A 13,577-nucleotide genomic window follows, 5' to 3' on the forward strand; every position below is an offset into this window, starting at 1 on the left:
CGAAATGTCAACGTGACAAGCGGCTCTGATCAAATAGATTATTTTTGCACTAATATACAATGTTTGGCCCAGTGCCTTGGTGCAATTGTAAAATTTCCACTTGTAATTTTTTGGTGAAACCTAAACTTTCATCTATAAGTGAAACTGCATTAATTAGTGTTTCTGTTTTCACTCATCAGTGCACATCATGCACCTTATTCATAATTATATCATTTATTATACAGTTGGTTTTTTTGCATCATAAGTTTTGTATCTGTGACATTTGATATGCAACATTGAGTACCTGAGTATCTGGCATTTAAGTACTCTAAATAACACTTTGGGGCCGATTATGATGTTGGTTGGGAAACTCCACCAGCTAGTCGGAAGCTTTCTGAGCGACACAGATTACAATGTTGACAGTCAGAACGTAAACCAACCGGTCATTCTGACTAGATTCCGACCAGCTCTAGGAGTGTTTCAGCCCATCGGAACTGTACCGTAATCCCCTATGGACAGCGTTTCTGCCGTCTGGATTACGGTGTTGATTTCCCACAACCTTTCCGTGCCAGCCTTTCTCACAAGGAAAGGCTGTCGGAAAGTGACTTTAGGGACCCCTAACAGGACCCCTTTCACCCTGCGGCCTACTGTTGGTAGTTGAGGGGATACCTAGGGTACCCCACTGTAAAACCCTATACTGTGTGACAGTCACCATGGGGTGCCGTCAACAGGGTGCATGGTTTTACACTGGCCCCGTTTCTCTATAGGAGCCTGTATTATGGCCAGTTTACAGCTGTGAAACAAGCTCCCATAGAGAAAAGTGAGTATGCGAGCGAACAGTGTTCGGTCGCATCGTAATCAGGCAGTCAGAACTACTGACCTGAAGTCAGTCGGTCCCGTGTCTGAGAAGGTGGCGGTCTGACACAACTCCGACCGACATTGTGAAAAGCCCCTTTATGTTAGTGAAAGGAACCATTGTTGTTTTCATTCACCTTCACTAGACTGTAGATGGATATAAATGTATACAGCTGCAAGCATCCCACAACACCCTCCACCCTCCTACATGCAGCATAAAAGGGAGAATCTAAGCTGTACCTATTTGTATGAAAAGTGTTTCACTAGAAGAACTCATGTCACTTGTAGTTCGCTTTAGACTGAAGATTAACCAGATCTGCATTAGATCTTTTTATTAATGCTTCATTGTATTGTTTTACGCTTTCATCAAAGGTGCCAGTTGATGGAGTTATCGTAATACAACAGTTTCCATTCTCCTCCAGTCTACAGCGGATGTCTGTCATTACCCAGGTCATTGGATCGAATGAGTTGATGGGTTTTATGAAAGGAGCACCAGAAATGGTCATCAGGTTTTGCCAGCCACAGACAGGTAGATAGAGTTTCTGTGATGCCACAGTCTGTAGAAATGCTAAAAGCATAACAAGTTATGTACTTTTATCCACAGGTTTAAACATATGGACAATACATGGTCGCCACTTTGTGAGACTGACTGACGCAGAGGAATTGAGGGAATATGAACTCTGTCCCTGAGAAGCCATATCTACAAAGTAACTGAATTCCCCCTATTGGTGGTCGTGAATACACCCCCCACTCCAGAAGAGAACACACACCTGCTCTAGAAGAGAATCCAGCCCCTGCCCCAGCAGAAAATTCACTCCTGCTCCAGAAGAGAATTCACCCATGCTCCAGAAGAGAATACACCCCTCGCTTCAGAAGAGAATACACACCCCTTCAGAAAAGATTGCACTTCTGCTCTAAAAGTTAATTCTCCCCTGCTCCAGAAGAGAATTCACCCATGCTCCAGAAGAGAATACACCCCTCGCTTCAGAAGTGAATACACTCCCCTCCAGAAAAGATTTCCCCCCTGCTCTGGAAGAGAAATCACCACTGCTCCAGAAGAGAGCATACCCCGCTCCCAAAGAGAATTCTTCCCTGCTCCAGAAGAGAATACAGCCCCACTCCAAAACAGAATTCACCCCACTCCAGAAGAGAATTAACCCCTGCTCCATAATAGAATACACCACTGCTTCAGCAGAGAATCTACCCTGGTCCAGAAGAGAATACACCCACACTCCAGAAAAGATTTCACCCCTGCTCTAAAAGAGAATTTACCCCTGCTCCAGAAGAGAATTCATCCTTGCTCCAGAAGGGAATACACCCCTCGCTTCAGAAGAGAATACACGCCCCTCCAGAAAAGATGTCCCCCCTGCTCTAGAAGAGAAATAACCCCTGCTCCAAAAGAGAACATACCCCTGCTCTAGAAGATAAAACTGCCGGTGCCTCAGAAGAAAATTCATCACTGCTTCGGGATAGAATTTGCCCATGCTCTAGAAGAGAATACACCCCTTGCTTCAGAAGAGAATACACTCCTCTCCAGAAAAGATTTCACCCATGCTCTAGAAGAAAATTCACCCCTGCTCCAGAATGGACACACCCCGCTCCCGAAGATAATTCTTCCCTGCTCCAGAAGAGAATACAACCCCACTCCAAAACAGAATTCACCCCACTCCAGAAGAGAATTAACCCCTGCTCTGTAATAGAATACACTACTGCTTCGGAAGAGAATTCTACCCTGGTCCAGAAGAGAATATACCCACACTCCAGAAGATAATGCACTCCCTACTCCAGAAGAGAATTCACCCCTGCTCCAGAAGCTGATCTATTGAGCATTGCGAGGAAGCTGCATAAAGGGAGGAAACCACTTCCTTGTAGGGCCTCTCCTCAGGCAGTGGCCCGAGAACCTTGGGAAGCAGAGTAACGGAGGTCACTTTATTAACAATGGCTGCAGGTTTGGACAATGGTTGGGAAAGGGAGGCCTAGTGCAAAGCCTGACTATAATGCTGTGTTACCTGCTTTGACATTTTCAAGGCGTCGCATGTTGCACAGGCCTTGCGGCCCCTTGGGCACCAGAAAATTCGAGCCATTCCTTGCTAGAGAGATTGATAGAAACAGTGGCCAATAGAACCTGCCACAACTCCCATAAATTACTTGACATTTCCTCCCTCTGCATTGAGAGATGGTGCTTGGAGGAATAGGGGCAGATCAACCCTCACAGGCTGCGAATACTTTTTATACCCAGGGTGAAGGATCTGAGATTAATGTTACGATTTATCAGAGACTGATGTACGTACTCCACACTGCGGGCACTAGGCGGGCACATGCAAACTGGGTCTTTTATGGTGAGATACAAGTAACAACCAAAACAAAAGCCTTATGATGGTGAAGCCACGGGGTCCCAAGTGTGTGGGGCATAGGGAGGCAGCAGGCCCATCAAACATTGAAGAGGGCCAATCACAGGGCTCCACCATAAACATGGAATCAACCCTTTCTGAACCTTCAGGTAAATTTGATGCTATATTGCAGGCTATTCTTGATGTTGAGATTACACTTGAATCTTAAATTGATGCTATGGAGCTGGAGGTATGTCTGCTCAGAGCACATGACTAAAAGCTCAATCAAAGGGTAGCAAGAATTGAATTGACTTTAGCGATGAAGCACCGATCAGTCAAAGAGATGCAAAAACTTCTCACAGGAAGTGGTCTGATTTCTGAAGTACTCTCACGCAGAAGCATTGCACGCGGCATAGGTTTGCGAGAGCATGTGAACAGCCCCGGGGGGGGGGGGGGGGGAGTTGTTTTTTGAGAAATGGCTTGGTGGCTCGATCCTAGATGGCAACCAGTTAACTTTTTTTCTGTGGAAGGAGCTCATAGGGTCCTGAATAGACCACCAAGCATATTATGTGTTTCCTCACTGCCCCCATTTTCATCATGGTGAGGCTGCCACGCATAGGGTGGTGGTGGGGAAACTTAGGGGGCCTACAGGGCTCCCTGGTGCTTCGGTGCAAGGGAAGTGCATGCATGGTTGCACATGGTGCGCCCCCTGTCTTTCTGCACCCCCACTTCCAGCACAGCATGGACTTTAAAGTCCCTGCCTTGCTGGAAAGTGCTGTGACTGTCCTTTCTAAGGCTCTCCTACAAGCTTTTGGAAGGCAGTGCTGTTTGCCAGTGGCCACATGACCACCTGCCCAGATTACAACTTGTTATCCGACGGGGGACAGTGGTGAGGTTTGGCAGAGTGGGGAGGTAGCGTGCTGTCCCTCTTTGCACCACCAAACTCAAAATCAGGCCCTAAGTCTCAATGTAGAAATCCTAACCGGGACTTAGTCCAGAGGCTTTCAGATGGCAACATTTCTTCCTTGGACATCACCTGGAGTCTTGCCCCACTGAACCTTACCTTCTCAGAACATTTTCTTTGAAAATTCTTCTAAGTAGTAAGGTAAGAGCTGACCAGGCCCAATCCACTTCTTGTATCCGGCTGTGCTCCATCGCTGTCAGTAATATTTTTGTTTTCGTCGTGATCTAACGTGAAGACCTCACATATGACAAATGGGAGGGTGTCTTTGAGATTATTTGCAGTAATATTAGTGAGCTGCAGCTGTATTTCAATATTGAAAACACATGTCACTATCCTTGAATATTACAAGTAAATACATTTAGAATTTGGATGAGTGTGCCTCCAAGTGACCTGGTCAAAGAGGGTATGAAAGAGCTGACATTGGATCATAAATCCAAACAGGGGCCCCCAAAATGTGTTTGGCTAAGGGCCCCCAACATCCTTAAGATGTTCCTGAACTATCCATGTTAAACTGTATCCGCTACCACGTTACCAAATTGAGCTATACTGCCTATAATGTAACACAACTGTTCTTCCAATAGGGCACAGTTGGCGTGCAGGTTTATTCCATATCTTTTAGGCTCTCAATATTTACTTTTCCTTGAAGGTTTTGGCTGCTGAAGGCAACTGAAAGCATTGTAATGAAGCCCAGGAAAAATGAGGAAATACTTTGGGAAGGGGACTGGGAATTACTCATTTCTCTAGAAATTCTTCATTTCGATTGGGTGAGCTATTGTCATCAGGAAGAAGAGTCCTAGCCCTTGTCTATTGAGGAGCATTCAAATTGGAGGTAAGATGGATGACAACAGCTATCCTCAGGCCAGGAATCACTGAAGACTATGATGGAGAAAAGGTGTTGGGACCTGCCCCACAAAGAAATATGATCTTTGCTGTCCTTCTTTTTCTTCTTCTTGTGATTCATGTCCACTCTCTCAAGGACCTGGTCACAGACAGTGTTCAAGAGTAATTAAAGAGCTTAGTAGATTGAGGTGGGACATTGTACATTGTGTGCAAAGCACATATTTTGGAACAAATGGTGCAGCTAAGTAAAAGAAGGATCAAGTAGAGAGGGACAGAAACAATCTACTCCTAAAATATGAAAGCAAATTTAATTTTTGAAGAATTTTTTTTGTTGTGCAATAATTTTGGGAGGCTCTCTATGTTTTTGAAATTGATTTAGGAAGGATCTGCCTGGTTTTTACCATTAGAAACAAGAGAACGATGGAGCAAAGCACACCTGACCTCTCCAAAGACATGTTCAGCACATTCTACTACACGCAATACTTCTGAACAACAGCATCACTAAAAATCATTCAGACAGTACACTGGGACTTAAAAAAAAGTGCAAGACAATGTGACAAGAGATGTGTGTGAAGACGATACAGGTACCGACATGAAGGCCCAATTCAAGTGACCGAGGAAGAGAGAATTTTTTTAGCTATTTATTAATAAATACTGGAATTGTAGTTTGATGTAGTATTACCTATATTAGCATTAAATTAAGTGTATTGTTTCCGTAGATTTTTGAATTTTTTCTACACAGATTTTGTCTTTTCCCGCCACAAACGTATATATATTCATGCATATTTGCTTATACCTCCCTGAAGGTGTTTGGTCGCCTAGGTTTAGGACGGACTTAGGACCTGATTACCATCTGGCGGAAAGGATACTCCATCACAAACATAATGTATATTCCATCCTCCATAATACAAGCTCCATAGGGTATAACAGAATTATTATACGACAAACGGGATAGCCATCACGTTTGTGATGGAGTATCCCTGTCCCCCAAGATCCTTATACGGCCCTTAGTCTGAACACAGGAAAATTCAGATTTTACAGAAATGCAGTGCTTTCTTGCTCTTACTAGGAAAACATGGAATATTACTTTTCATTACAAAAATTGCTTATCAAACAACTTTAGCTACGAAATAGTTTAACAACCATGAACTATTACAACACTGATAAGCTCTGGAGAATTAAGTCAGTTATACAACAGTGTGCCTGCCTTTTGCCTTTTTTCGTGAAGAGTTGTTCTTGACAAATATATTGCTTACTATATTGCTTAAAAGAACACAGTATGTAACTATAATGCAGTGGTATACACTAGTGATTAGAATCTTGTTTTTCTTTTCCCTAACAGTGCCTTCAAATTTCTTAAGTGAGCTTGGACATTACTCTTTGCAAGGGTTCCGGGTCATCGGGCTGGCATATAAAACACTGGCTACAAAGACAAATGTTGGTGTGGACACTTTCACAAGGTAAGCCAGAGGTCTGCAACTCCAATCTGATGATTAAAAGTGTCACTTACATGGAAATATATTCTATTACTGTTCCTAAATCAGCCTTCTTCATGGATCAAAAATACAGAATGCAGTTTGTTTTTAACCTTCACCAGCTTTGCAGACTTCGCAAGACTTTTCTTCAAAAATTGTAAATAGAAAATCCTCCAAATTAAGTGGATTTTTTGTGATAAAGAAAGTGCAAAATTCAATTGTGATATCTCCCAGAACATAAAAGAAAATTATTATGTTATATTTTTTAACAGCAACCGATCAGCACATCTCCCAAATCACCACATCCCAGGTCACCGTTTCCCCAAGAACCAGCCCTCAGTCGCCATCATCCCAGGTTCTCCACAACAAGGACCCTATCTGTCCAGCCACTCAGAACCCAGGCTTCAGCCTGAACTTGGGCAGACAGATTAACCCAAAGCAGACTAGGCAGGGTGTGTCAGCCAACTAATCCCCAAACACATACTACTCCCCCTACACAAGCACCACTGTAAATTTCTCTTTGCCCTTGTGATGATGAGGAAGAATAAGGTGTTAGTAGTTTGTTTACCTAGATGAATGTGGTAGAGAGGTTTTGTAGAATAGTCCATGCTGTGCAAAACTCTTATTCAGCAACACCCTTGTCTTTAGTTTTTGTTATCAATGCTGAAAAGCCCTCTGACACGGAAAAGGCAAATGAAAGGTTAAGCATCACATGTGTCTGTCCTGATAATCAGGCCACTCCTGCTATCCCTACCACTGTCCCTGCCCTACCCCTTTACCTCATTCTCTCCTACACTTTCCCCAACACTTGGAAACAAAATTACATTTGGAATATTTTTCAATTGGACCCGACATTAGTAAAAATAATGGGTAGTCAATCAATCAATCAATAACACTTTATTCGGTTACATATATAACCATAAAAGCACATAAAAAACATTAAAAATATTAAAAAGACATATGATGATATATACAATAGTAAACATTGGACCGCATACATAGACATAATTTCATGTTACTTAATACCACATCACAATTGATTTCAAGCAGTTAAAAATATTTTTTTAAAAGGTGGTTACAGAGGCTACTACAAATTCTAACTCTAATTGTTGAAGAGCCCCAAATGCTGGGCGACAGTGCTTCATACCATATGTTTTTAAAACAGGAATAATCCATCCTTTCCTCTGTACAGAATAAAATTTACAGAAAAATACCACTTGTATGGTAGATTGATCGGAGATATCGTCACATGGGCATTTGCATAACTGTTTTGGCCAATCATTTACATATGGAAAGCTTAATGATCTGTGCAGAGTACCCAGGTGGAAACTAGGGGTGGGCGGAATTTACAAAATTCACTTTCGTAAATTATCGCGAAAATGTTAAAATGCTCCGCAAACACGTGGAAATATCGCGAAGATGCGGAAGTTTTTTTCCCGTCCGTTCGCGGTATTTTCTGCGTGGTCGCGGCTCGCCAACTTACCCATGCGGTTGCTCGCAGGCACGGCCATCTTGTTTTCACTTGTCTCGCGGTGAATGATCGCGAGAAGAAAGACGTGATCGCGCGATGAATGACGTTACTGCGTGCGCGAACTGTCGCGAGACAGTGCAAATGGCTACCAACAATCCAACATCTTGTGGAGAACGCGACCGGATCTGGAAAACTTGTCGGCGAACGCGGGGATTCAGGTAAGGCGATCGCGCGCACGCGAGAAGGTATTATTTTACAGCGTGAGCAAGCAAAACATTTCCGGTAAAATGTGGATTGCGGAAATTTTGACATTTTCGCGCGCTCCGCGGAACGCGAAAATGTCAAATTATCGCAATTTCCGCGAGCGGAACGGAATTTTAGCCCAGGCCTAGTGGAAACGCATTAGTAAAAATCTGTCATAGTCGTTCATTATCAGGCATAGGTACGGCTGCAGTCTAAAGGTTGTTAAAGTAAGATTATGTGCTTGAACCGTAGTTTTATTCACATAAAACAGCCATCTAACTTGTGTCACCCCATCCAAGCCCATGCAGTCTTTTAAAACCTCACGATTAAACTTTGTTTCCTCTATTGTCCATATCCTATGCCACAACAGAACTGGTTGGATCTTTATAATGTCTTCTAGATATTACAAACCTATTTCTGTGTGGCATATGAAAGACGAGGTACTGTTAGGTACCATCAACAGAAAATCTTAAAAACATGTTTTCAGCTACCTGTAAAGAGCTTACATCCGCATACCCCCATATGCCTACTCCATAAGATGCGACAGTGACACATTTGGGGGATCTGCCTAATTTCCTGCTAATATTTGATAGTGCAGATATGGTCTTTCTATACAGCAATCTCCTTATTTTAATGGCCTGCGCCCATGATCCCGTACATTCAAATAAAATTTCAAGGTAGGAACATGTCTTTTTACTTTCGATCCGTTTTTTATCAATAAATATAGATCTATTCTTTAAACACACTAACCCACAGTTCATTGTAAAAGTTTTAGATGAATTAATAGTAAGACCCCGTTCCGACATAAAATTTGCAAAACTGGTAATGACCCTTTGAAGTCTCAAAGGTGTACGGGCCATTAAAACCGCATCGTCTGCATATAACAATGCGGGAATGGGGCGTTTACCAGTTTCCGGTAGCTCCTTACATTCCTGAACTGAAACCTTATCAAGATTATTTATATACAAAGTGAAAAGAAACGGGGCGAGGACACAACCTTGTCTCACACCTCGCCTCACTTTAAATTGTCTAGTGCATTCCACTCCCGCCCCGAACCGTAATGGGTAGTCATCCAAACATTCCTTTTCAAAGAGCAAGGAATTTAAAAGACTTGTTAATGCACAGTCACTTTAAAAAGAAAAGAACAACTAATTGGCTTTCACATATAGGATTCCATAAATGCAACAAATATGAGTGGGCAAACAATAAATGATTTTGGCAACTAGGAACAAATGGAAAATTAAATAACATATCACCTGCAAAAGCCAATTTGTGATATATGTAATTCAATGCTCATGCAATCTAAAATAGGTGGGGTACTATTTATGAACAGAAGAAACGAATATTATAACATTTATGTTCAGAGTAGTGCAGTGGCGAACCATAAGGAGATAAATCATCAGAATGACTGGAAGAAATTAAAATTCTATGCACTTGAACAAATTGAACAAAATGAATGAGGAGAAAATTTGGAACGAAAGCTACGATAAAGAGAATTTTGCCACTTAGTGAACTTAAGAATATCAGCACCTTATGGACTGAATCAGGATGAGGAACTGTACATACATTCATAGATGAGAAATTACTTCTTTGCTTCATTCAAATGATATTTCATATTTATTATAGGTTTTTTTTAAATTTCGGATTTTAATGAAAAAATTGTATGGTTTGCACAAACACTGAGCACTTTGGTTTGGTTAGACTGATGAAATTGATCAAGCATACTGTATGAACATCACAACTGATGTAATTGAGATCTATTTCTAGACATATGTGTATTAATGTTGATACAAATTATTGAATATATTGATGATAAGCCCACTTGAGGGCATCAATGATTATGTAAATTTTAAGTGGAATTCATTATAAATGTGTTTATAAATATTCACGGACCATTGATGAATGTTATAGGTACCTGCATGGTTAGAAAATGCCAGAGGATTATCAATAGGTATAACAAATAACTATTTATACAGTATTGATTTTAAATATTGCACTGATTTTGTTGTGTTTTAATGCACATTCCCACCTGAAAAAACTACACGTGCCATGAACGATATATGCATTCAAGCGCAAGTGATCAAAAAATGAGGAATGGGTGGAAGGATTCTGTATAGCGTGATCAAGGTCCTTGCAGGGCCGAAAATAATAGGGGCATTGTTCGTATTTTAATTTAAGCAATATGATGAAATGCCTAAATCTGTAATGATTCACCTGTGAGTGTGGTTCATCTTTCCACATTGGAAAAATTGTGGAATAGTTAGCGGCGAGACTCTGACACCATCGAGGATCGCACCACTGTAGAGCACCAGCAGCACCCGCCAAACCGGGCCATGGTAGAAGAATATATATATATATATATATATATATATATATAATATATAATATATAATATATTATCTACTGGCGGTCGCCAGTAGATAGTTATAGTTAGGACCTATTTTCCATAGGAAATCAGCAACATTCTATTGGGAATATCTTTGGCGCCGATTGACGAATCTTCACAAAATTCTCCAAACTTTTGGCCAGCTCTGCTCCTACCCTGAAAGTTTTGCGGTGATCCGTGAAGCGGGGGCCGAGAAAAAAGGGGGGTCCCAAAATGCGTTTTCCCCATGCAATTTCCCATAGGATCTGTTGTCGCAGCTACAGCCCGAACCGCTGAACGGAATGACACCAAATTTGGCAAAGAGGTAGTCCTCAGTTCGGACTTTTGCCTTTTGCATATTTGGTGTGAATCTGCTCAGTAGTTCCTGAGAAAATTAGGGTAAAAAAGTTAGTGATATCTATGGCCGCGGAGGATCCGCGGACCGTACCCGCACCGTAAGCGCACCCTCCCCGAACGGAGCGCGCACCCTCCCGATCGCGCGCTGAATGCTAATTGGCTGTCGAGCGTCTCTCTACATTCGAAACCAGGAACTGTTGGCGGCCATTTTCTGCCTCAGTAGAAGCGAGGCTGAAGATGGAAGGGGAATAAGTGTGTAAAAGACATAAAGGGGGCAGAGTGGAAATACTCTGACCCTCTAGATCTGCTTAGGGGGTCCCAGAAGGACCCCCTGTGGCCCCCCCTTTTTTTAAAAAAAAAGCGGCAAAATGCGCGCACGGTGCTCGCATCCTACCGTGTTGGATGCACGGATTCTCTCGCGGTGGGTGCGCGGATCCACGGCAACGTTTTTTGAAAAACGACAAGAAATCATTGGTTGTATAACAACTTTCTACACTGAAAGGTAGGGTGTATATTTTTGTTTTTTAAAGGTATGATTGTTATTGGTTAACAAAAACAGATTGTAAGGAACATTATATATGATAAGCTGATTTGTTGAAAAGTCAAGCACACTTCATGTCTTGTGTAGGAAAATTGTGTGCTGAACTTGTGACCTGTGATCTCAGTGCAGTGTTCCATGACCTGTTTCTATGGTAACAGGCAGAAGGCAGATTGGGGGAAGGGTTGAAATGTATTTCAGTTGGAAAGGGTTGAAATGTTTAACCAATAGAAATGTGTGTTTGCTTTTGAGTTTATGTGCGAAGGATTGCGATTTGATGTTTACATGTATATGTGTGGAAAATGAAACGGAAACTTTTTCATTCTTTGCTTTTGCTGAGAGGTGAACAGTGCAGAGATTCTGTAAAAGAAAATATGGTGAGTGATTGATATACTCCTTAATCTACAAATTAACTTGAAAGATTAGTTATTTAATTGTGAGGGGATGTATGTAGACTATTTTGATTTTAATCAGACTAATGTATTTTTCCTGCTAAAGTGTAGGGAGTACTTTTTTTCTCTACAATTTGTGTGCATGTAGAAACCATTCTGTGATTGGCATTTGTGTTTTTCATGTGTTTGTAGACAGATATTTTTTATATTTTGGTAGAATTAGAAACCAGTCATTGTTTATGAATTTGTGAAATGAGTTATGTTATGTTTCTATACTAAAATGTAGTACTACTTCTAGATGAAGAAATGTGTTTTGATATAGTGCAAGGGATAGTGTTGTTTGTCTAGAATCACACAGGGAGTCTGTGTGCATTTGGGAACCACTGTGAGAGAAGCATTTGGTAACATTGTGTATTTTCTGACAGATAACTGTTTTAAAACCAGTCAGGTTGTCAAGTTTAGTAGCATTAGAAGACAGTTATGGCTTATGCTTTCATTAAATGAGTCAGGCATTGACAGTGAATTGCAGTCGTGAAATATGTAGATTGTGTGCAGTTCCCTTACCACTTGCACTGTAGTGAATGAGTTTTGGTAAACTCATGGGGATAGTGGTGCTTGTCTAGAATCACACTGTGAGTCTGTGTGCATTTGGGATCACTGTGAGAGAAGCATTTGTTAACATCATGTATTTGCTGATAGATAACTGTTTTAAAACCTGTCATGTTGTGAAGTTTTAGTAGGATTAGAATCCAGTCTTTGCTTATGCGTTGATTAAATGAGTCATGCTTTGACACTGATGTGGTGTACTTAAATATGTAGATTGTGTGCAGTACCATTACCTCTTCCAGAGTAGTGAATGAGTTTTGGTAAACTCCTAGGATAGTGTTGCTTGTCTAAAATCACACTGTGAGTCTTTGTGCATTTGGGTAAGGATTGTGAGAGAAGCATTTGGTAACATCGTGTATTTGCTGACATATACCTGTTTTAAAACTTGTCATGTTGTGAAGTTTTAGTAGCATTAGAAGCCAGTCTTTGCTTATGCTTTGATTATATGAGTCAGGCTTTGACATACAAGTGTAGTCCTGAAATATGAAGATTGTGTGCAGTTTGCTTACCACTTCCACTGTAGTGAATGAGTTTTGGTAAACTCCGAGGGATAGTAGTGCTTGTCTAGAATCACACTGTGAGTCTGTGTGCATTTGAGAACCACTGTGAGAGAGGCATTTGGTAACATCGTGTATTTGCTGACAGATAACTAATTTAAAACCTCTCATGTTGTGAAGTTTTAGTAGCATTAGAAGCTAGTCTTTGCTTATGCATTGATAAAATGAGTCAGGGTTTGACACTAAGGTGCAGTACCATGTACTATTCTGTTCACTGTGGCAGAACTGACAATTTAAAAGTTTTATCTAAGCACTGTCCTAGAAGTAGTATGATTATTTAGTCAGTTTCTAAGTACCAAATAGTCTGCTTCAAATGTCTATGCAGTATGCATGTAGTGTTCTAACATACTATACACTTGTCTTTTACACCTTCGATTCCCTAGTCAGTATCCATACACTTCCAGGAAATATCCTGTCACTTCCTTTGCAGTCCTCTAGAGACCCATTCAACAGCATGTACTAATCCATTCACTGTGCCAACACCCAAACACTTATAAATTCACCAAGACACTCTCTTTCCAGTACTCTAATGATTCAGTCACTGCCTAAGTATTCATGCACAGAGCCAGGTCTTAGCATATGGACTTCTTCAAACCCCTATGCCC

General features: G+C 41.3%; 1 protein-coding gene across 1 annotated transcript in view; it reads left to right on the plus strand.

The window, feature by feature from the left end:
* LOC146788643 (putative cation-transporting ATPase 13A4) overlaps nt 1-13,577 on the plus strand; it is a 383,399-nt gene that overhangs the window by 214,217 nt on the left and 155,605 nt on the right. The window contains 2 exon segments of the mRNA XM_085635852.1: nt 1,207-1,363; nt 6,311-6,428. Coding sequence (XP_085491978.1) covers nt 1,207-1,363; nt 6,311-6,428 — 275 coding nt within the window.

This window comes from Triturus cristatus, chromosome 11 (assembly GCF_964204655.1).
Source record: "Triturus cristatus chromosome 11, aTriCri1.1, whole genome shotgun sequence".
Lineage (NCBI taxonomy): Eukaryota > Metazoa > Chordata > Amphibia > Caudata > Salamandridae > Triturus > Triturus cristatus.